General features: G+C 38.9%; 1 protein-coding gene across 1 annotated transcript in view; it reads right to left on the bottom strand.

Moving 5' to 3' along the window:
* The window catches only part of LOC129720923 (protein O-mannosyl-transferase Tmtc3), a 555673-nt gene that overhangs the window by 348433 nt on the left and 182631 nt on the right, over positions 1-24609 (bottom strand). The window contains exon 4 of the mRNA XM_055672830.1: positions 13677-13758. Within this exon, the coding sequence (XP_055528805.1) occupies positions 13677-13758 (82 nt within the window). The remainder of the gene's footprint in view (positions 1-13676; positions 13759-24609) is intronic.

The raw sequence follows: 24609 nt of genomic DNA, 5'->3' as shown, positions 1-24609 counted from the left end.
AGGTCAAATCGAACAAAGTCTGAATTCTTTAAATGAAATATAAAACTATCGTAGTCCTACGTCAAACATGCGGTCGTGTCTTGGATACCACCCTCGTACTATTTTGTTGCTCTGCGGAAAACCGACGCTTCATAAAGCCATAATCCATAGCAAAATTTTATATTTTTATTCATTTTTTACTGTCACCACTTTAGGTTTGCTAAAAATAAGAACGTATCCACGTCCGCCATCAGTTCGTGTTTCAGACCCTTTAGCCCATGGTCTCCTTCTTTCCCACTCTTCATCAATCGCGTCGCCAACCAGGAACTGTTTTGAATGTCGACAGAGCAGCTGATCCCGATGGGAAATGACTCCACCTCCGCTAAATTCACCAAATCTACACACACACACACACACACACACACACACACACACACACACACACACACACACACACACACACACACACACACACACACACACACACACACACACACACACACACACACACACACACACACACACACACACACACACACACACACACACACACACACACACACACACACACACACACACACACACACACACACACACACACACACACACACACACACACACACACACACACACACACACACACACACACACACACACACACACACACACACACACACACACACACACACACACACACACACACACACACACACACACACACACACACACACACACACACACACACACACACACACACACACACACACACACACACACACACACACACACACACACACACACACACACACACACACACACACACACACACACACACACACACACACACACACACACACACACACACACACACACACACACACACACACACACACACACACACACACACACACACACACACACACACACACACACACACACACACACACACACACACACACACACACACACACACACACACACACACACACACACACACACACACACACACACACACACACACACACACACACACACACACACACACACACACACACACACACACACACACACACACACACACACACACACACACACACACACACACACACACACACACACACACACACACACACACACACACACACACACACACACACACACACACACACACACACACACACACACACACACACACACACACACACACACACACACACACACACACACACACACACACACACACACACACACACACACACACACACACACACACACACACACACACACACACACACACACACACACACACCGTATGATGGAGGAAAAGGTTTATGCTCACTCACCTTCCCCCATTCCCTAACAACCAAACCAAGCAACAGACCGACGGCATTCTCGCTGTGCTGCCCCGTCTGTTGACTCAGCCCGAGAAATGACGAAACGAGAACAAAACTTTATCTGGTGGATTTTTTGCGGTAAAAGGTAGGAATTTCGGAGCTTAGCGATTTACGACCGCATCGGCTGCCTGCCTGTTGGCTGGCGGTTGGTTTGTGCTGTCGGAGCTCCACCGAATTTAATCCAGCTTAAAGTTGAACGTTTCACGGTGGAAAAAGGCGCGGACGGCTGCTGTCCGGTTTCTTTGTTGTGTGTCGGCTCTTTCTATTGACGAGGCTCTCGTTTTGCGAAATATGAACAACATTTTCGGACATAAAAATTCCCCCCGGAAAACAAAATTGCTTTGCAGCTTTACGATTAACGTTTTAATTTCGGTAAACACGATGGAAAGGCAAATTGATGCAAAAGATTATTGGACTTGATTGCGCATTTCTAGCGTTCGATCGTAAATCAAATGTGCTCCGGTATAAATTTTGTTTTCTGTTAGAACGAAAGTGATTTCGGAACATAATTTTTTATCCAACCACTTCGATTTTCAATTAAATTGCTATGCTGCATAGTAACATTCTTGCACACAGTCAAGGTCTCTTCTAGAAGCACTTTTCGCCAATTCGGATGATATCATATTCCAGTTGAAGATCGCAAATCTCCATAAATTATTAAGCAATCTAATTTCGTTCAGCAAACGCGTTTGATCTTTCGCAAATATATATATATATATATCTCACCATAAAGCTTAACCAGTTTCTGCCTGGAACAGTGAATAGTAGGAGCAACTGGATTCATCCTGGAGCTTGATGTCGTCGCACGCAATGTGCCTGAGCTGCTGCTACAGTTTGACCAGCAGCAAATTTACGTTCACATTATTCCCGACCGTATAAATTTCCAACCCGAGCTCCAGTTTGGCCGCAGCCCGAGAATAGAGGAAGCTATTTGCCCCCCTGGGGAAAAGCAAGTTTAATTTATTCATCGGAATTCGTTTTATTTTTCAGCGGTCGACGGGTTTCGCTTGGAACCTTTAGGTCTAGAAGCTGCGGGAAATTATTGGAATCAGGTTCGTTTTCTTAGAAGGAAACTAAGGCGAGCTTCTAGCTCTCATTTGTTTGGGCTGCTCCAAGGTTAGTAGTGATAATTTTCAATAACACTCTGCAAGGGAAGAAGACCAACAATATACAAGTTTTATCCTGGAAAAAAAAGTTTGGCTCATTCTATATTCATGCCATGAAACTATTAAATTAAGTGAATAATTTATATTCCGAGAAGTTTCTAGGGACTCTAATGGTGGTGGCCTCTGTCTGCCTCTTAGTCCGGATGCCAGGCTTGACCATATGCGGTCGCCTTTCGGACGGCAGCAAAGCTTCACTGCTCTCCTACAAGTATATACTGAACCAGTTTATCAACTACGGTCTGATCTTAGTTTCTCCATTTCAGCCACCCGCAGGCCCTTTGAGTGTGTGTATGCATATAATCTAATGAAAAGCCTGCCAGGGTGGGTTGTTTTCGGTAATCCGGACATGTGTTTTCAGCCTTCCCCCCCCGAAGAGAAAATCAGTACGGAAATGTGTACAGTAGCACTACTTATCGCTGCCTGAAATCATATTTTTCTTGCGATCGCAACTGGAATTGAATTGAGTAGTAAATGGAGAACTTGATGAATTCGAATGGAACTGCCTTGAAAAACGAAAAATAAGAGCTATATTTTAATTTTAACCATCGGAGGAAAAAACTTTCACCAATTTGAACATTATTTTCAACCTTAGTGAGTAGCAAAAAACCTCCGTGCCTTAACAAGGTACTCCGCACCCGATGAAAGTACGATAAATTTATGAAAGATCTCCAAATTATCTTCTTCTGTCGAAAAATTTCCCCCTTCAAAATAACTTCACCACAGAGGCACGTCCCGTAAACCACACACAATTGAGCGAATGATGAAAGGATGTACCTGCCTTTCCGCAGCCCAAAAACCGTTGATTTATTGTACCGCCCAGAATTCCGCTGCGCCCCGTGAGCGCACGTGTGGTTCGAGCTCGAGTCGGTCATCGTTGTTTGTTTACAGCTGTGCTGTCGCTCAGGCGGAAGTAATTTTACTACGGATATTCTCGAATCCGGGGCAAAACTCCACTGCAGGAATCCGTCAACGACGTGAATTAGAAGAAGAAGAACAGGGTGGGACAGGATGGCGACAATGAAATGCGATCGCTTGTGCCAAAACAAGCAAATCCGTGAGTGAGCAGGCAGATAGGGTGGTAAAGGATAAATATTTTTCTTTCTCGTTTAGTTTCGCTTTCGTAAGACAACACGTTTTCCGGAAAAGTTTTCCTTCGCTGGTTTTGGGTTGCGACGATGAGGATGATGTTGATGATAATGCTGGGTGCGCTTTCGATGTAAAGTGTGAATTTTCAACAACTTAGTTTAGAGCTGCTTTGTGGGATGGTAGACTAAGAAGAGTGAATTATTCACGTTTTTGTAACTACTTAGAATGAGAATAAATTTCTGAAACTCTTTGTTCGGAAATGTATACGAAAAGCGCGAGTGATTTATTCTCTTTGATCTATTAGTACGTATTCAAATAATTTTACTTTCTTTCAAAAGACAATACGTCATCACACTAAATGGAAGTTACCGAATCATTAAATGAGAAGCACAGTCAAATTTATCAAAAAAAATTTGTTTGCCAAAAAAAGAGTCGAAGATATCTTTCAAAGTAAGTTCGCCGTAAAATGAAAGAGAAAAAAAACAAAACAAAAAAAGGAATCCAGAATCAGCTCAAAAGCTTAAACAAAATCTTATATTAAGGCTGAAAACCGCTGGAAGATGCCTCCAAAAACTAGAAAAGACTAATAACGAGAATAAATCTTAAGTAAGTTTAGTAGTGCTTTAAAACACTCTCAAAGTTAAGAGCAGCCCAGAATCTAGAATTTATAAAAAGGCCTTTCTGGAGTCAAAATAAAAGAGCGGAAGTGTATTAAGCCAAGACTGCAAGGTTACTAGAACTACTTAACGAATTTCAACAAATTGCAAGCTACAATTCAAGTGGAAGACGACCTGCCTGGTGTCCGCCGAGTTCTTCTCGTGTCGGGTGAGGGCAGACAGCAAAAGTTGCAGCATACTCTCAGCCACACAACAATTTATTACGCTGTTGCGTGTTGCATATTGCATCTGTGCGGCTGGGGGGCAGTCAAATTTATTTTCAATGACTGGTGGCAGACATGAGGATAGAACCCGAAATGCGGCTGTGATGTTGAATTAAGCTTGAGTTTGAACGACCGCACATTTGGTAGTTGCTCCGCCGTGATCGATCTGAGCTAGTGAGGTTGCACAAGAAATCACGTTATCGCTTTGTATGGATCGATAACGGCGCCGGCCACGCCTTACGATCGTTAGGGTACGGAAGGAGGTGTAACAGTCGTTGTTGTCGGAGACCGAGTTTGCCTCTGCATCCCCACAACTGCGACGGAAAGGAAGGGTTGTGTCACCGTGATAAGTGACAGAGTGAGTCGGACATTGTTGCTCGCGAAGTAAACTTATTGCGGAGACGAACAATGAGTATCTTTCTCGTCAGATCCCGTGGGCAGCGAGCAGCGCGCGCGAACACACTTGACCACCGGAAGCATCCAAGTGCTCAGTAACTTCGAGAAAGCAAACGCAATTCGGAAAACGCGAATTTTGAAGGGTATACGCGCTGTTATCACCGAAATAATTGACGGAATCGAACAATGTTGCGCGCGTAGTTCGTTTATTACAGAACAACAGAACTCAACAGAATTGAGGGTTTTGAAGAGAAATGAATTTTCTGAACTTTTGATTGAAATTGGATCAATTTTTGTATATATCGCTGTTTGTGCACATCAGCATTTTTGTGGCAAACATGAAAAATATCTATTGGCAGAGATTTGATCTATTGATGTTTTTTTTTTCCTGAAATTAGAGATAGTTACCTTTAATTTGATGAAAAGAGAGCAAAACTCGTCCAACTGGTTCGAAAATTACGAATTTTTCAAAATAAAATATTCTGAATAAAGCCGTTTTTGAAAGTCACCCTGTTTTGAAGCGCGTTGCCCTCACGACCCTACGAAAAAATACGGGATTGATTATTTTCGACGAAAATCCAGCCCTGCAATTTTGAGCACAATAGAATCACTTCAGCTCTAAAATAGAGAGACTTTAAAACGGACATATATTTAATTTTCAAAAAGTCATAACTTCTGGATTAGTTGAATGATTTTTGATCTTTTTAAATAGATTAGAGCAAAAACCAGTTCGATTGATTTGCACAGTCTCTTTTACAAAGTTGTAGATAATAATTTCGTCCTTCCAAAAAAATATTACCTGTAAAAAAAATATTTTTTTTATTTCATTATTGTTTTTCTGATTTCACCATGATCGATCAGTCCGTAATGTTTAGGAAATCTTTTGTACTTTTCATGAATAATATCAGATTTTAAAAAAATGAGCTCTTTAGGATAATTTTAATCTTTCTTTCAACTTTCGTTAAAAAAAAATTTATTCCAGAGTGTATATTTTCTTGGAAAGACAAAATTACCATCTACAACTTTGCCAAAAACGTCACACCGATCGAACCCACCGTCTTAGCTCTTAAAATATTTCTTATCATCAATACCTTCCCAACATAGCATTTTACAATAGCTTCTCAAAAATGAGTCGTTATTAGATTTATAAAATATGATTGTATATCTGTGTTTTTACCGGAAAAGAATCTTTTTGTTTCACAGTGCATATTTTTTTGGAAGGACCAAATGACTGTCTACAACTTTGCTGAAGACGTTATATCAATTAAACTAAACGTTATGGCTTTAATTTTGTTTTCTATTTTTCTGTAAAATTTGAACTCTTTTTTTTCTCATTTCTTCGTGATCGGACAGCAATGTTTCGCTAGTCTTTTGTAGCTTTTATGAAAAAATGAAATTTGAGTTTTTGAGTTTTTTAGATATTTTTTTAAATTTTAAACGTTTTGTCTAAAAAAACATTTTTTTTTTCAGTTCTGTATTTACCTGCCGCGATGATAACAATTGCTAGCAGTAAATAGCAACACGTTTCTATAATAAACTCACGAATTATTAAGTACTGAGATGAGGGCGATCAATTTTCACTACTCATATCGAAAAAATGTGCTCGTCCTTAAAAAGACGGCTGGTTTTACTTTTCACAAAGCTGTATGACGGTGCTTCCCACACAGACGGGAGATCCAAAAACTAGCGCAGTGAAAGATGAAGAAATGCTGTGAGATATTTGAAAACGCTGTCTGCTGCGCTGCGACTTACCGCAGCTTTGTTTGCTACTGGTCGAACCAGTTCCCAGTCCTGAATTATTGTGTTGTAATGGTGATTGGATAAACAATGAAGACTTAATTTTATCCACAGTACTACAAACGGATATTATTTCTTCGTTTGTTTTAAAATTTGTTTTTTTTAAACTACTTAAAAAGCAAAGCCTTGGCGCTATTTTCCGATTCAGAAGTCGACCTTTTGTTTTTATAATACAGTAAAAGTTCGCTAACCGGGTGCTGTTTAATTGGGCTGCTTTTTAACTGGGTATAGCCCAGTTAAAAAGCTGATGAACGTCAAAAATCAGCGTTTGGCATAACGCTGTCGAAACGAGATAGGGGCACATGAATAGTGAATTAAGATTGATTTTCTCAGTTTCGATCCTACTGACACTAACAGTCTTTCCCGAGCCTAGAGTTGAACCTGCGACGACTGGCTCATTAGACATCGTACCTCGAGACCAACTGCGAGATTTAAACTGCTTGTTGTATGTATTGTATATTTTTCTACTCTAGCGCTAACTTTTCTATTAACGAAGAGCACCCCGTATCTTGGGGGGTATACTACACTTCACGAATAGTGTAGTACTGAGATGTGGAAAACTCATTTTACTGCTTGAATTGAAAACATGTGATCGTTTTTAAAAGTACGGTTGGTTTCAGTTTCCATAAAGCTGATGGTGCTTGCCACACAGACGGGAGATCCAAAATCGAGCACCGTGAATAATGATCCATAAACATTAGTGCACGGTTCACCGGTTTCCTCTGTCAGTCCGTTCGCTCTGGAGCAGCGAAATATTTAAAATCGTCGCCTGCTGCGCTGCGAGTTGCCACAGTTTAGCTTGCCGCTGGTCCTTTCAGTCTTCAGTAAATCACCTTCTTGCAATAGTGAACAGATAGACAATAAAGATAAAATTTATGCATGCTAACTTTTATACGTGACTACTGAAAGTTATATTTGTGAGAGTGAGCAAAACAACAACAAATCGCCAATTCAACTGTATACTTTAGTATCGACTGTGCTAGAGAAGTTAAGTAGATGGTTGCTTAGTTTGATTCGAAGTGACACTTAGTCGGAATATGCGTTGAACAAAGCCCGACTTTTTCCAGTAAAACAACAGTTAGTGTCACATAATCATAATTTTCCGCATTTTGGTGAACGCACAACTAATTTACCAAGCAATTGTGAGAATGAAGGAAATCCGTTGGTGATTGGTTGAGTTTTCTACAGAAAGTGGATAATTTTGTGACGATTCCAATGTTTGCGGTGTTTCGGTAATTTCGAAGTTGCCGGAAGACGTTACTCTACGTCAAAATAAATTCGAATAAAATTTAGTTTGAGTACATTGAAGCAACTTTCCACGAGCTGTCCAAACACAAATTTTCGCGGTTTTTTTTTTCATTTTTTTTTTGTTTCAAATCATCTATTAAGAGTGTCAATTGAATTCACATCATCAAACTGCTGAATATTCACTAATATTACCAAACCTTTCCTTCTTTTTTGACGTAGAAATACGTCTACAACAACATTCTGGAACAGGGGTGCAAATTAAAATACCGGAAACACCAAAAGCATCACGACAATTGTTATATTGGGTTGGGGAAAAAGAAATGTCATATTTCTGGTCAAAATTTGACACTTTATTTCACCAAATAAGAATTATCCGATTTAAGTCAAATATGCGCCACTTTGTTCGCAAACTTGTTGCCATTTAGAAGGCAGCTTAATTATTCTCCTTTTATGAACTCCCCCCGCTCCCAATCCACCCGCTCTTTATTTGTTAAAAACGTTTTGCATGAACCGGAAGAGATGATAATCACTCAGTGCCAGGTCCGGACTATACGGTGGATGCGATAGGACATCCCATCCGAGCTCTCGTAGCTTCTGGCGAGTCATCAAAGATGTGTGAGGCCGAGCGTTGTCCTGGTGGAAAACACCACCATTCCTATTGACCAATTCTGACCAATTCTGGCTGGCCGTCAATCCGGGCTTGGCGATGGTTTGGGTCGGTTCACCGCACTTCGATCATTTTTTTATCGCTTGAGGTTGTCGTAAGTGATCCACTTTTCATCACCAGTCACCATCTGTTTCAAAAATGGGTCGAGTTCGTTCCGTTTCAGCAGTGCATCGCAGACGTTGATTCAACGTAGCGTCAACTCGTGTGGCACCCAAATATCCAGCTTTTTTTGGAATCCAATCTTCTGCAAATGGTTCAAAACAGTTTTATGGTCTATACCCAGTTCCTGGCCAATCGAGCGAATGCTCATGTGCCAGTCAACTTGGATGATTTCCACGATTTTATCGGTTTCTATGACGATTGGCCTACAAGTACGGGGTGTATCTTCGACAGCCACTACACTAGAACGAAATCGATCAAACCAACGCTGTACTGTGCGAATCGTTACTGTTTCGGGCCCATAAAATTCACAAATTTTTTTGGCCGCCTTCATGCATTTTTACCTCTCAGGTAGTAAAAACGTAAAACATGACGAATTTTTTGCTTGGTGAACTCCATCTTTGGCGTGCTATAACTTGAGACTGAAACGTACGATCACAACACTGTCAAAATGTCACTTGTATCACAGATTGTCGTTTCTAAATAGCCGTATAGTATGACCCGAGTATAACACAAGATATGTTTAAGTGTTGCCATCTATTGACAAAATACGACATTTCTTTTTTCCCAACCCAATATTTTAAATGCTTATAACTCAGTCAGTTTTAAACGTATTTCCGTCATTTATGCAATAATGGATTGAAATATTAGCTAAACATCCACCAAAACGCGAAAATTTCCCGGACGAATACATACGATTCGCATAGATTCTCTAGGATTCCTCACATTGGATTCGTGAGCGTCCTTGAAAAGGATTCCTGAAAAAAGAATCCTCAGGAATGCCCTGTATATGGCTCTAGGATTCTTGAATAAGAATCGTGAGTGGGAATCCTCTGGATCGTGTTTGCGATTCCTTTCACGATTCCGTCACCGAGTTATAGGTATCCTGGAGATTCTTACTCAGGATTCTCTGCGTGTTAGTAAGGGTTGTGATTTTATTATAAGTACTGATGTACTATAAAAAAAAGAAGCGCCTTGTTTTGATGCCAGTTTCTAGTAAAATGGCCGAATCACCCAATATTGCCAGAACCAGAATGATGCCCAGAAATCGGAGATCATCTTCAGATGCCGATTTGAAGTTTAAGATGCTGACCTTCGTTGTCTGTAAATCAGTCAAAAATGACCACATATCACTTAACATGAGTACTCCCAAAAACGGGCTCAAACAAAGGGATCTGGAGTCGGTGGAAAAATACAGGTGTACTACACCTCCCCAATTGAAAAGAATAGCGCATGCTTCTAAGTTTTATGAAGTCTAATGTTATAAAGAATGTATTGAAATTTGTTGTTTTTAAATAACACTTTTTCCAGCCCGCCAGCTTCAGAGCGACACCAACGAAGCAGGTTCCAACACTAATCGAAGTGGTAAGAGTCGTCTAATATTTTCTGTATTTGTGTTTGATTAGACTTAGGCATTGTGTGATAGAGGGGAAGTGTATCGCTTGACGGGTTTTTTCACCAAACACAACACCCAAAATGAACTAATTTGTATCTGCGCTTTGAATTTGACTTTTTACGACCCGATTGTGTTAGGTTTGCAAACATATATCAACTTGTTGATTACCGTTTTGAATAAGTAGTTTCCACACTGAGCAATTCCACAAAAAAACGGGCAACCAATTTAATCGACCTTTTTCTTTCTAGTTGAAACTTTGCATAGACGTTTCTACAGGCACAAGATGTCATTTTGCGCTATTGGTTTAATTTTTTGGAACACGACTCATTTTTTGGAAGCTATTGAAAAATGCTATTTTGGGAAGGTATTGTAGATTACAATTATTTTTGGGGCCAAAACGATTCGTTTGATCGGTATGACGTCTCCGTCAAAGTTGTAGAGAATAATTTTGCCTTTCGAAAAAAAATATACACTCTAAAACAGGTTCATTTTGAAAAAAAGATGAAAGAAAAATTAAAAATAATAATCAAAAAAAGCTCTTTTTTTTAAATCTCATTTCACATAACAAATAAAAAAGGTTACCTCAACAATAAAACTGGTCCGATGATGGAGAAATAAAGAAAAAAAAGTTATGATTTTTTGAAAAAAAAAAATTTTCACAGGGTTAATTTTTTCTGGAAGGACAAAACTACGATCTACAACTTTGCCGAAGAGACTATGCTAATCAAATAAACTCATTTTGACTGTAAAAATATTTTTAATTCCTCATAATTTTTTTCTTTTAACTTTCATTCAAAAGATAAATAAACAGACAAAACTATTATTTACAACTTTGTCGAAGACGTCACACCGATCAAACAAACCGTTTTAGCCCTAAAAATATTTGTAATCTTCAATACCTTCCCAAAATAGCATTTTTTCAATAGCTTTCCAAAAATGAGTCGTGTTCCCAAAAATTAAACCAATAGCACAAAATGGCATCTTTTGCCTATAGAAACGTCTATGCAAAGTTTCAGCCAAATCAAATATGCCAATATAAAAAAAATCATATTTTGTGGAACTGCTCCAATGTATTGTTGACCCTGATGATGGTCCCATAAAAGGACCGAAACGTCGGTGATGATTAGATAGAAATTTCAAAACCTTTCGTGTATCCCCAGCGTGGAAAGCGACTTTAGCATATAAAATAAAAACAAATCACTAGGGCATTTAAGAGACCGCAATACATTTAGAATGTATAAAATTTAAATATCAAGACGGTACCTTAACTGCTTGTAGCAATCTAAAAAAGTAATAAATAGAGTTTCACACTGGCAACAATTTATTGAGAATTGGGAGCAACGAACTCATCGAATCATCAAACAAAATAAAAAAACCCGTAACGAAAATCAGTAAAATCCGAATTATAAGATGTTATTGGGATACACAGGTTAAAAGCTTTAGAAATTTCTAATACTTCCATAAAACTGCGACACGTAGGTTTAGAAAGAAGTGCAGGGCCCTGAACCTCGGCTCGGGAGAGACTGTTAGTGTCAGTAGGATCGTAGCGCTAGCCCCGCAATTGTCCTGTACACTAAACAGTCGGCAGCGTAGTCTGTGTATAAATAAACAGAAGGTCAAGTTCCGAATCGGAATGTAGCACCAAGGCTTTGCTTTGCCTTGCAAGGCCCTGAACATAACTCGAAGTTGCCCAAGAACATTTAAATCAAATTTAAAAAAACACCTGTAATCGTTCAGCGTACCCTTCTGATGTCTGCGTTAGAGAAACGAGCGTTAGAGTATGGGCGTGCTTCATTCAACTTGGTTGAATTCCAATTCACTTTTTCGCTAGATGCCACAGAAACATGTTATCCATCATAGGTCGGGGAATAATTTTAACTATGGGTCAAGATATTGATGTTCGATAGATTGTTTTTCAGTTTGTTAATTTGTGTTTTTTTTTTGCTAATTAGGCGTCGTACACAAATTACGTAACCCATGAAGGGGGGGGAGGGTGGTTGAGTCTGCGTTACTTATCGTTACGTAGGGGGGAGGGGGTAGTAGAGATAGTTACGTAACTGTGATGTATGCTTGAAATTGAAAATTTTGGAGGGGAGTCAGGCTGTTTAGCGTTACGTAATTTTAGGGAGGGGAATCATATTGAACGTTATCTATCGTTACATAGGGGAGAGGGGGTCTGAAATCTAGATTTTCAGCGTTACGTAATTTGTGTACGACGCCTTATACAGACTACTTGCGCTAATTAACTGGTAGATTATAATAATGAACAGTTTGTATACATTTATCAGCTTATTCTGAACATCTTTAAAATCACATTTTCCCCAAGGAAAATCCAGTACACAACTGAGTTTCCCGTAGGATTCGCAATTTTTCCTCTAAGAACAAAGACTTTAGAATTCTGACGGCATATGTATCATCGCGTACCGTGACTAATTTCAATATACAAGACCATTAAAGGGGAGCCCTTCGGATAATGGTCTAGCAGAACAGAAAAAAAATCGAAGAATCAATTACTTATGCCAATTAGGGGAATCGATTTGCAACCTTTCGAACCAAGCTGACGCTCCGGGGGCTTGACTGACGGATAAGACGACTGCCACCGGCGCCGTGCGGACCTACTTATGGAAACGTTTTCCTGTTTCCGTTGATACACGACCGGCTGATGGAGAGTGCCGCTGCTATGCTATTTGGAAAGAAAACAGTGGAAAAGCGATGAATAAATTTAATTATGAATCAGACCCTGCCGAACGGATCGTGATTTGAATTTTGCAATGGATCGCTCGCCTGCCTGCCTGCCGGTAGTGCTTGCGATGTGATTGAACTGACGACTAGCATCACAACTACTAGTGCCTTTGGAACTACCACTACCTCCACCACCACCACCATCCACTATTACCCCTCCCCTCCTTTCCCATGTGGAGAGCGGTTACCGCTGACGTTTCAAGGCACTTCTGGAGAGGCTTTGTTTGGAACTTGTGCGCCGGTAAATTGGATTACTGCAATCGAAGCAAATGGTGAGATTTGTGTAATTGACTTGGGTTTATTGAATTTGTTCCCGTGGGCCTTCGGTCCCTGCGGGAGGATTACCGATGCGGAATCCAACCAAGTGGCATCAATCTGTTGTGGTTTTATGCCATGCCACTGTTGGAATATTAAATCATGGCTTCATGCTTGAACAGATTAGGCACAATCCAATTTAATGCCAGAGGAGGCAAAAGCTTAAACCTGCTGTCAAGATACGTTCAATTCACAGTTTGATTAGAGCCAGTAGTACTACAGCAAAACTGTTCAATCTAGAGAAAAGAATCCTAACAAAAAAATGCAATTGTATTTATATTCCATTTCCCGGGACGGATTTAATTAAACCGTCATCGTCGAACGGGGGAGCGAAGCTCCCGGGGGAACAAATTTCATTCGCCTCGCCTGCTGGTCACAATTCCGTTTCAAATCGTTCTGTTAAGACTAGCAGGAGCGCACAAAGCACCCGGAGGGTGTTCCTCTAACTTACCGCTTCGGTGTGGATGGGATGCACTGCGAACAGCATCGCCGCTGCAAAGCTGGCTACCTCCGACAGGAGCATTGCGCACATTCTGTAATTGGAAAGAAAAGTACCGGGATGAGAAAAACGAAGCGGAACGGTTAATATAAATCGTAAATTTGTTCCCGACCTCTCAAGGCCAGGGCAGGGGCATAACAGCTATGCCTTCGTTATCGGTGGTCGACCCTACCCGGACCGGGCAGGGGCGTAATAGGATATAATGCACTACGGACAATACAAATGGACAAGATCGCCGCTGTTTGCTTTCTCCGGGTTTAACTTTTTCTCCCGGATCCTCCGTGATGAAGGTGGAAGGAACTTTGAAATTAAAATCTCTCTAACAGGACGCTGGATCCGAATTACCGGTACCGAACGAACACTGGAAACGTTCGGTCCCTGAGCACGGGAATCGCGTTGGCAGTAAATTGTGCCAACCTGTTTTTTTTGCTTTGCCCCATTGCCCCGCTTTCTACCTATCAGGATGCTCGACCGTTCGCTTCCTGCCAGGGTACATCGTAATAACATTAATTTAATTAGTGACGGTTAGAAACAGTACAAAATGAACCCGAGGTTTTCTTCTCGAACAAAGTCTACTCTCTGTGCTGGAATGCAACTCGAGCATTCGGAAGTAACTTGAAGATGGTCCTTTCACTGAACGCCAGTTGCAGAGGTGGAGAATAATTTTCTAATTTGTTTGCGGCATGACGAACGGTAAGATCATTGAGGCAAAGGAAGATTTCAGTGAGAATCTACAATGAGGACACAAGAGGCCCGTTATCGAAACAGAAAACAAAAATGTAAGAACATAGGAATCTTAAAATAGAAAAAAAAAGTGTCCTTAATATAAGAATTAACTACACAAATATAATTAGAATCGTTGTTGCCAGAGACCGAGTTTACCTCTGCATCTCTAACGACTGTGATAGAAAGGAAGATATCTGTCATCATGGTGTGTGACGGATTTTTATACTTTTGCCTTTCTCTCTACGCTTAAACTTTTTTTGGAATTTTGCGTGAGGGAGAGTCAAAGTAAGGGGAGCCTGAGGACACATGCGTAAATGTCTTTATGACATCGTATTGCCTGCTTTTACAAGACTGGAACCCCGTTGTCAAAGTAGAGTAAAACTTCAACTCCATAACTTCCAACTATCTTATGAAAAAAATCTTTCGAACCACAAGCCAAAACTGATTGTTTTGGTGTTGACATGAGTAGCGGTTACGGCAGTGAAAATAAAAGGCACCATCATTAATCCCCCATACAACACACCCATCAATCCTGCACAGTACCAAAAAATGAAATCTACAACTAATACAAATGAAAGCACATAACGATTTCTAGCACATAAAGTGAATAATATATACAATTTCACACCGTCAATAATGCACAATACAGAATCGTTTTAAGCCATGTAAATTTGTATGTTAATTGATATAAACTTAAAGCTTCGAATATAAATATGCATGCAAATTCACAATATATTCATTTACTTTGCATGTGAATATAATACCACACGGAATATTACATGGTTTACAATGCTCCATTTATGTGCATTAAAAGTGAAGTAAATTTGTTTTTACTGTGTGTGGTCGCTGTTTGCAGCACGAACGGAGCTGGTCCATCATTAGTCCAATACATGGTAATCCAACACCAGGCCGGGGATACTTGCGCCCTGCTGGATAAGCTACACTTTTCATTGAAAAACACACAGAAAAAAGCAACCTTTCACCAGGCTTCAACCGAAGGCCGCATCCAGTGCTGATATCCGCTCAGCTTCGGTACCGGTACCGGTTTATTATTACCAGCTGCACCCGATAAGGATCTTCTACAGTGTATGTGTATATGCCAGTTACTCGTAACTGGTCGTGCTCGGAAGGAACTCAATGATGTTGGGGTTTTTTTTCGCTCTCTGTGTACAAAGGAAGGCGTTTGAGTGGAGTACATTATTGAATAGCATGACTGGGAGATTCCGGTGGCGCGTTGGCTGCTGCTTACCGAATTGATGGGGCCGTGTGCTGCATACAGGAGCTGCTAAAACCAGGATGACGTGACGGAAAATTTAAGTTACATCACTGCATCCGTCTTGCAGCAGTCGGTCGGGAAGTGAAGTTTAATGATAGATTCTCAATAGCAATTCTAACTCGTGAGCTTTTTCATCAGCATCATCAGTATTAAGCAAACGAAACGGTTTGGCTGCCAGTCATAAAGCTCAAACCAGCTTAATTTACAGCCAACATTTGGGTTAATTTTTGGGCCACAGGGCCAACCCTCCTGATGTGTGTCGGTCGAATAAATTATTGATGGAAAAGCGTGCTTTGTGTTCTTTCATTTTCAGTGCCATAGATTTCGGTCCCAACAAGCAGCCATCCGGGTACTAGAATAATCTACGATAATGATATTACCAAAATTATTGCCTCTCTGACCAGCATGAATGCCATCCTATGTCGTCGAGATATTTTGAGCTCAATGTCCGAGTTTCGCATAAATTGCGTGTTGCACGCAGAAAAAAAACTGAAGATTCAAGATTTTGTCAAAGCAGTACTGCACCATTTTAAATCCAGATTACTGATTTCGTTGCGTGTAAACAATTTCGAGTGCATTTGCGATTTCAATCGTCGTAGTCCCTAGTCTACCAAACTAGGACAGGACATCATTTGTCAAATAGGACGCTGCCATTCTGTCGGCTACACACTGGGCAAACGGGTCGGTTGATTGCGTAATGATGGTTCTCGACGCAACGCGTCTCTCGATCGTCACAAAAAACAGGTTCCGCTGTGAGGAATAAATTTTCAGTAGATTCAATTAGGTTGATGGAAGCGCACTACAGTCCAGCGTCCAGTGGGTCGTAAAAAATTAGAAACAGGCGAGCCGGCCTTGTGAGTACGTAATTGTATCACGTAGGTATACCCGAAACTGGAGGGAAATTTCTATGACAGCGACAAACGGAGCGAAACATGATTAATTTGTGATATGGAAGCTTGATATTTATTGCCTCTCGGCAGGCTTCGTGTTACAGAGGAGACCAAACAATCGTCGTTTGAGTTTGACTTGTAAATACTGTTGAAACTACGCCAAACCTTGGGAATCAACAGTCAGAAAGTAAAAGTACTTAGAAAAAAATTGAAACCTTAGCGAAACATATTCGATTTTCAAGTTTTTTATATCAAAAGACGGAAATTGATCATCTAGATTAAATCACTTTCGTTCAATTACTAAGTAGTTGAAAAATCAAAACATACTTCACTATTTTTTTTAAGGTTACAATTATCGAACAACTTTCATTAAAACAGCATTTTTGTCATTTACGTAAATTTAATTCTATTACAATTTCAATTATTACAATTCTTTTCTTTTTTCAATTTGCTTTTAAACAGCACAGAAGGTTATTCTCTATGTACCTTTCTGGTCCTGTTCAACTGAACATTACTGGAGACAGAAACCACCTTGTTCTAGAGTTTGCCATACCTAATTTCCTGTCTAGTTTTTAACTTCGTTCTCTGCATGTTGTTTAATTTTACCATTATTCAACTATTTTTTTAAACTAAGGTTCCTTTTTTTGTTTAGCTGTTTCATGTTCATATACGTCATGTTTTACTATTTTCCGGATTTTGCGGCTATTTGTTTTTACGTAGTACAACTTAAATAATTAACTATCAGCCGAACATGTTCTCACCTTGAGAGCAATGATGTGGTTTGTGGAAGCTGGGAGTATGGTGCAGTGATAATACATGTAATCTTATGTTTCACTTTTTCGATTTTTCTAGCTTTTGGGCTGTTTATGTTTTGCATACTATGTTCCAACAAGGACTAGGTCGGCATTTTGTTAACAAACTTAAGATTATATATTGGTCAATATGGAAATTTGCATTTTTAAATTATTTGTATGGCTTTGTATGCATGAAACTTTGTCAAATTTTCTATTTAATAGGCAACATTCGCATCGAAAACTAAGAGAGAATCGGCGTGAAATGTCGTGTCCCCGAGTGTCTGCGTCGGTAGGAGGAAATAGAGAGTTCCTGCATAGTGCTTCGATGTAAACCGCGTTTTCGGCTTGGAAAAATTTTACTTAAATGAACGTTTTCGGAATATAATGATTTCGAGGGGTATACCCAGATACTTGTTCATGTCTCACTGTGACTGTTTAACCGAAGATTTGGTCCGGCCGATAAATATCGCGATTAACGAAAACGCGATGTATACCTTCCAAAGAATCGCGTCGGCCGACGTGCATTCGTTTCTTCGAAAGTATTCGGGATTGACAAATAGCTGATTGGCTACATCGCGTGCGTAGTACGAAGAGGATCGCGACGTTTGGCAAGAAAAATAGTCATGATTAGTTTTCGTAATAAGCGCGCAACATTGTTATATTCTGTTTTTCAGGTGTGTTTTTCGCGGGATCCAATCGTTTTTCAGAGCAGACAAAGTGTGAACGAGAAACGTCGTTGATTGATCTGTTAGGAAGATAATGTCCGGTTGACCGAACGCCTAGAGACTCCGCGTCGATATCTTCATGAGGTCGATAGGTCAACAACGCGCAATTGATTTCGGTGTAAAGAGGATCACCTTACGAGGAGATGTCATATCATTTGAAATTGTTCCAATTTGATCAAAGGTCCAGTACTCTTGCGTACGATTTATTGTTGCGGTGTTACATTGTCAAACTTGAAAGGTTCGAATCGCATTATGAATACCGGGGCGGATATAATGAACCTGTTCGCGCGATACTTGTTCTAAAGAACCCGACACTCGAAACCAGCGCATCGTTTACCAAAACGAACCCTGCTGTGTACCTTGCCCTTTTTCCAACATCCCAGTGATTTCTCGTGGAAGTGCAGAGGTGTTCTCGGCTTCCAATAAGCGAGTATCACGTCAACATATTCCTATACAAACTCCTTCTTTGACCTGCATTCGGATGCGGCCGGCGCTGGTATTGCCTATTATAAAGATTAAGGTCACCAGTTTTTACACATTGACGATGCATGTTGGTCCCAAGCATCATCTTTTGGTTCTCTGTGTAATTACAGCTGATCTGGCAATAACGGAGTAGCAACCGCGGGCGGTCAATCATGCTCATGCTCATGCTCATGCTCAGTACAACTTAAATAATTAAGTAATAGCCTTCTCTCGAAATAACAACTGTTTTTCATTCTTTATTTCTCCCTGCTCATTTTCGGGCCAAAACCGGATTAGAAAAATATTTGTTTGGCGCGATTGCGTCTCACACCTTAAATGCGGGTTGGATTGTAGGATGGATGTGAATATGGAGGACAGAAGAGAGCAAAGTAAAAGATGAAGTGTTTCTCTGCTATTACCGCTGACTGTGCAACGCACGTACTTTATGTACCATTGCGTAGCAAAGTCAATGGTTAATTCAAGATTGACATGCGGATTGTTGTTTATCGCTTGACCTAAACAGTAGAGTGACAATCGAAATCGACTTTTCATATCTCGCTTAGGGTCCCCATGTAAAAATCTAGCTTACAAATCTAGTGACGTAGCCTCTTTCCTAAAACCAGATTTAGTCACGAAATTCCATTCCCGTAGGTACAGACATGCGATGCAACCTTCCTTTGCATAGCATGAAATGGTACAATTTCCTTATATTTCTTAGCCAGAATAAAGTGCTGATACCAGACACCTTGTTTCCCGTGAGAAAAGCGAAATAAATAGGCAATAAAAACGCGTAACGATCAAGTTTACCTTTCTTAGTAATTATAACAGACAAAGCAAAATCGAGAATTAAAAAGTTGAAAAAGGACAGGAAGAAAGTTCCGAAAAGAGACTTGTTTCTCTACGGGGTTTCAGTTAAGCTTTAAGTAGGATTTGTTTTATAAAAGGCTTGACTCAGGACGGTTATTTCTTTCGTGCGTACAGAGTTTTAGGTATTACAAATCACTGGAAAAGATTAACAGATTATCTTTTCCAGCTTTCCGAAAGTCGTGTTTAAAAGCAGTCAAATGTTTGACCAATGCAAAAAAAAAAAAAATACCAAAATTTTCATATCGAAATGTTCTAATGTCAAATATCTGCATGCATAAATCATCGAGATTTGGTGTTGTCTCTACTTTTTTTAAATGTACTCTCTTGAAGTCAAAATGTTTCCGAGGAGAAAGTCTCTCCCTGAAGGACGATTCGAAAAGGAGGGGGGGAGTCAATCCTTACTCCCTTCCATGGCTACGCAACTGCATCCAATTATACACCTTGTTCATCAAATTGTTCCTATCAAGGACCTTCCAGCTGGTCTCGAGGTACGATGCTGGCCTAACAAGTCAGTCGTCGTAGGTTCGAGACTCGGCTCGAGAGAGACTGTTAGTGTTAGTGTTGTCTTGTAGTGTTAGTGTTGTCTTGTTCATTAAACAGTTGGCTGCGAAGTCTATGTAAAATAAACAGAAGGTCAAGTTCCGATACGGGATGTAGTACAAAAACTTTTCTTTTATCAAATTCCTTATGCTGTACTTCTTTATTTACTTTTTTAATGAATTCAATATGATCATTTCACTCTTGTTGTTCATCTTGTAAAGTTAATGATCATTTTATTGCGGTTTTCAGCTTTTGAAATTTTCAATCTTACTGTTTTTTTTTAATTGGTTGAAATTGTTTTTTTGTTTTTTGTTTCTATATTTTCATTCTGTTGTTTTCGATCCACTCCGTTCTGTAATTTTGTCTCTCATCTAAGCAATTTTCTGTTGTCCTTTATCAGGGTTTACAAATTTATCTAAAACTTTTTAAGTTTTGAATCAAATTCATTTTTATTTGAATGGCTTGTTTCGCGTCTACTTCCATGTTAGGATGTTGCAAATTTTACATTCTTTTGTCGCATTTCGATTTTGTTGCTGCTTCAGGTTCTGCATTTTTTAATTTATAAATAATATTTCGTTACCTTTTTCAATTCGAAGTTGTTTTTTATTATTTTCAAATTCAATTTTGTTTTGCTTAAAATTATGAACTTCGATTCTTCTGATTAAAAATGTATGTCTCTTTCTTTTTGTTGTTTTCTTCTTTATTTATTTTTACTATACCTTACCTATATGGTTCTTATTTGTATTTCTCCTCTCTATAAATACTTAAATTCATGGATTTTTTGTTTGGTCAATAGAGAAGAAGAAACAGTTTCCTTAATCACTTGCCTAAAATAGCTTACAATTAACATAGCGATGTTCTATTTTCTTTTTGTTTTCTCATTTTATTTCTGTTTTCAAAACCTGTGTTATCAAGTTCGATATGCCGCTCCGTTTATTGTTCCAGTTTTGTTATATTATTGATTGTACTAATCTTTTTTCCAAATATTATTATTGACGATTTTTCATTTTGCCCATTCTTTTATTTTAGGGGGGATGTAGACGATGGTTTATTAATACTGGTTGACAAGAGCGAAAAAACTGCCCTAGAGCTCAATTTTAGAACATATGAGAGATAATAGCTTTTGCTGGCGTACATCAAAATGCCGCAGATTAATTATTCGCCGGGTTCGTTCGCTTACGGGACAACTTCATTTATGTCTTTAAAGACTTCAAGCTATTCCGACCAGGAGCACTAAAATTCACAGGAACGGTTCAAAAGCTAAAAAGCAAAGCGAAGCAAAGCTTTGGTGCTACATTCCGTATCGGAATTCGACCTTCTGTTTTACTATACACAGACTTCGCAGCCGACTGTTAAGTGTACAGGACAATTGCGGGGCTAGCGCTACGATCCTACTGACACTGACAGTCTCTCCCGAGCCGGGACTCGAACATACGATGACTGGCTTGTTAGGCGAGCATCGTACCTCGAGACCAGCTGGGAGACAAACGATTAAAAGCTACAATCTCTAATTTTTCACTGTTTGAGCTCTTGTCGATCATTTACCAGCTCAGCTTTGATCAAGAGCTTTAACTGAAAATAAATGAAAGATTGTAGCTCTTCAGCCGTTAACGTAAGTTCTGGTACCCTTAGGCAGATTGACAGTGCGTAGTCTTCAGAGACTTAAAGCAAGTTTTCTCATAAGCAAAAGTGGAAGCGACGAACCCGGCGAGCAATTACTCTGCAGCCTTTTGATGCACTCAAAAGCTCGCTAAGGGCATCAAAATTCACAGGAATGGTTGAAAAGCTATAATCTTTCAAATTTTTGAGCTCTAGGGCAAACCCTATGTTGAGTAATATTTAGAATTCAGAATTTTAATTGTGTGCTCGACTAGAAATGGTGTCATTTCAACACTCTAACATGTGGGGAACCGCTCCTATATTCATCTCAGCCCCCATTTTTTTTTCCTATATGGACTTCCTCACTGCGACCAGAATCATAGATCTATTGTGAGATATGCCCGGGTGTCTGTTGTATCCCGAACTTCTGTTAATAGCAATACCGCTATGGAGAAGTGGCATGCTTACTATTATTGTTCATCAGTGCTTGTGTGTAATGTGATACTCTTCCTTGCACGCTTACTGTTCTACTATACCGATACTCTTCCTCTTGCAAAAAATCACCAATTATAATTCCCTGGAGAAGTTTCGTCGTGCGTCCTTCTGGCCAGTTTTATTGATAAGAGGGACCTATTTTTTGTTAAGAGGAAGTCACGCAAAGGTATTGTAGATTTCAGCGTAAAGGAAGGGTAACTGGTGGGGAGTCTGAGAATAAACCCATGCTTAAGTCCTTTTGACATCGTATGGCCTGGTTCTACTAAGATTCGAACCCACGACCATCCGCTTGCCAAAACGGACTCTGTAACCTTGCGGCTACGCAGCTCCCATCTCCCATCTCAGCCCCTATACTCATCGCCCTTATTTGTCGAATTTACCGTCAAATTTGGTTGAGAACCCTATTTTACATTTTATTGAATTAAAAAATTTTCCTTTTTTTTTCATTTCATTGTCATTGTTTTTATAAGCCATTTTCATCATTCTACTTATGTTTTTTTTGTTGTTGTTTTATTCTCTGTTGTTTTTATTTAATTATATTATCTGTTCTCTTATTTCGAATCCATCCTATTCTGTATTTTCCACTCTCTTCGCAGTCTTTTTCAGCTATCGTTTGATAGTTCATTTTCCAAGAAATTGTTTATATTTAGTTGCTACTATCTTGTATGGGATTTTGTTCCGGCCGTTTTCGGATTTTTTTCACATTCTGATTTTGTTTCTGTTGTTTTAAAACTTAGTTTTTGAGCCTATTTATCATTTTTCAGTATTCTGATTATTTTCTGTTCAAGAATTTGGTTGAAATTATCATACAGATTCAGCTGTGTTTGATACCAATTTATTCTTTTTTTGTCTCAATTTTTATTGCTGCCTTTCTCAGCTATTTTTGCTGTTTATCAATAAGAAATAGAAATATTCTCGTTTGTACTTTTCTGATTATCTATCTATATTTATATTTATGGATCTTTTTTTTCGCAATAGAAAAGAAGTTACATGTTAATATAGTTTTGACCTAATTTTTATTTTGTTTATTTCACTGTAATTTTTTTCTCGCTTTTTTACGATTCTTTTTCTATTGCTCTATGTTTTGATATCGTATTCTGATTCATTTCTATGCAGTATTTTCAAGTTTCTTTTCATCAATTTCTGTGAATTTTATGCAATCGTTTCCCAGTTTATTTTCCAAATGATTCCATTTTTCGTTACTACTAAGTTATTTGAGTTTATGGACTGAACACTTTACCTGTTTGATTTTGCTTCTATTTCAGGCTTAACATTTTTCAATTCCCAGGTAATGAAATTGTTCTTATTTTTTGTTATTTATAACTTTGTTTAGCATATTAATCATTGTCTTTCCGATTCTTTCCCGATTTGAAAATCGCTTATTATTTTTTATATATATTTAGCTCTGTTTGTTGTAAAGTCATTTATTTATTAATTTATTTTTGTCTTGATTTTATGTTGTTGCCTTTTTAATTCGTTTTTGTTGTTTTGTTTATATATTTCTTGTTTGTACTTTTCTGAATGATTAGAGATCTTCATTTACCTGATGGAGAAAGAGCAACATGTTCATAACCTCTTTTATAGGATCAGGTACTTCTTAACTTTTCGTTCAAAATTTTCCATTACTTGTATCATTCTTTTTGTTCATGCATGAACTGTTTTACATAATCTTTATTATTATGCATCTTTGTATTCTGTTTCTATTTTAACATCGTTTTCAAGCTTTTTTTGGTTCTGGTTTCTCTGCAACATTTTACATTGTTTATTATTTTCTTACTTTATGATTTTTTTCTCATTATTATTTCGACCAAATTTTCGTTTCGTTTATTTAATTGTATTTTTTTTCATTCTCGCTAACCTTCCAGCTAGTCTCGAGGTACGATGCTGGCCTAACAAGCCAGTCGTCGTATGTACGAATCTCGGCTCGGGAGAGACTGTTAGTGTCAGTAGGATCGTAGCGCTAGCACCGCAATTGTCCTGTATACTTAACAGTTAACTGCGAAGTCTGTGTATAATAAAACAGAAGGTCGATACGGAATGTAGCACCAAAGCTTTGCTTTTTTTATTCACGCTAATCTTTTCATGATTCTCCTTAGTTGCTTGTTGCTCTCGTTGTTGCTTTATCACTTTTCCCTATTTTCTTATTTTAAATATATTTCACTCGGTATTTTCAACTCACTTCTCATCAATTTTGTGTTATCGTTTATCAGATTATTTTTTCAATAATTTAAATTTTTCTGTGTTGTCTGTTTATGTTTCTTGAATTTTTTGTTATGATATTTCAAGTTTGTTCTGGTTGATTTATTTTGATTCTTCTGTTTTCAAATTTGGTGTTCATCTATTCCATGGATTTTACGATGATGCTATTACAGTGCTTTTTCGCTTTTACCAACAGTCACTTTTTTTATCATTACTCGCCAAGTTCACGCTCCATTTGCTCCCGCCTTTTTTTCGTTTTTATCGCGCTTTTTCAAAAAATTGTCCTTCCAATTGTACAAAATGTATTCAAAA

Source organism: Wyeomyia smithii, chromosome 2 (assembly GCF_029784165.1).
Source record: "Wyeomyia smithii strain HCP4-BCI-WySm-NY-G18 chromosome 2, ASM2978416v1, whole genome shotgun sequence".
NCBI lineage: Eukaryota > Metazoa > Arthropoda > Insecta > Diptera > Culicidae > Wyeomyia > Wyeomyia smithii.
Note: the sequence above shows the minus strand (reverse complement) of the source record. Positions and strands in the feature narration are given on the sequence as shown.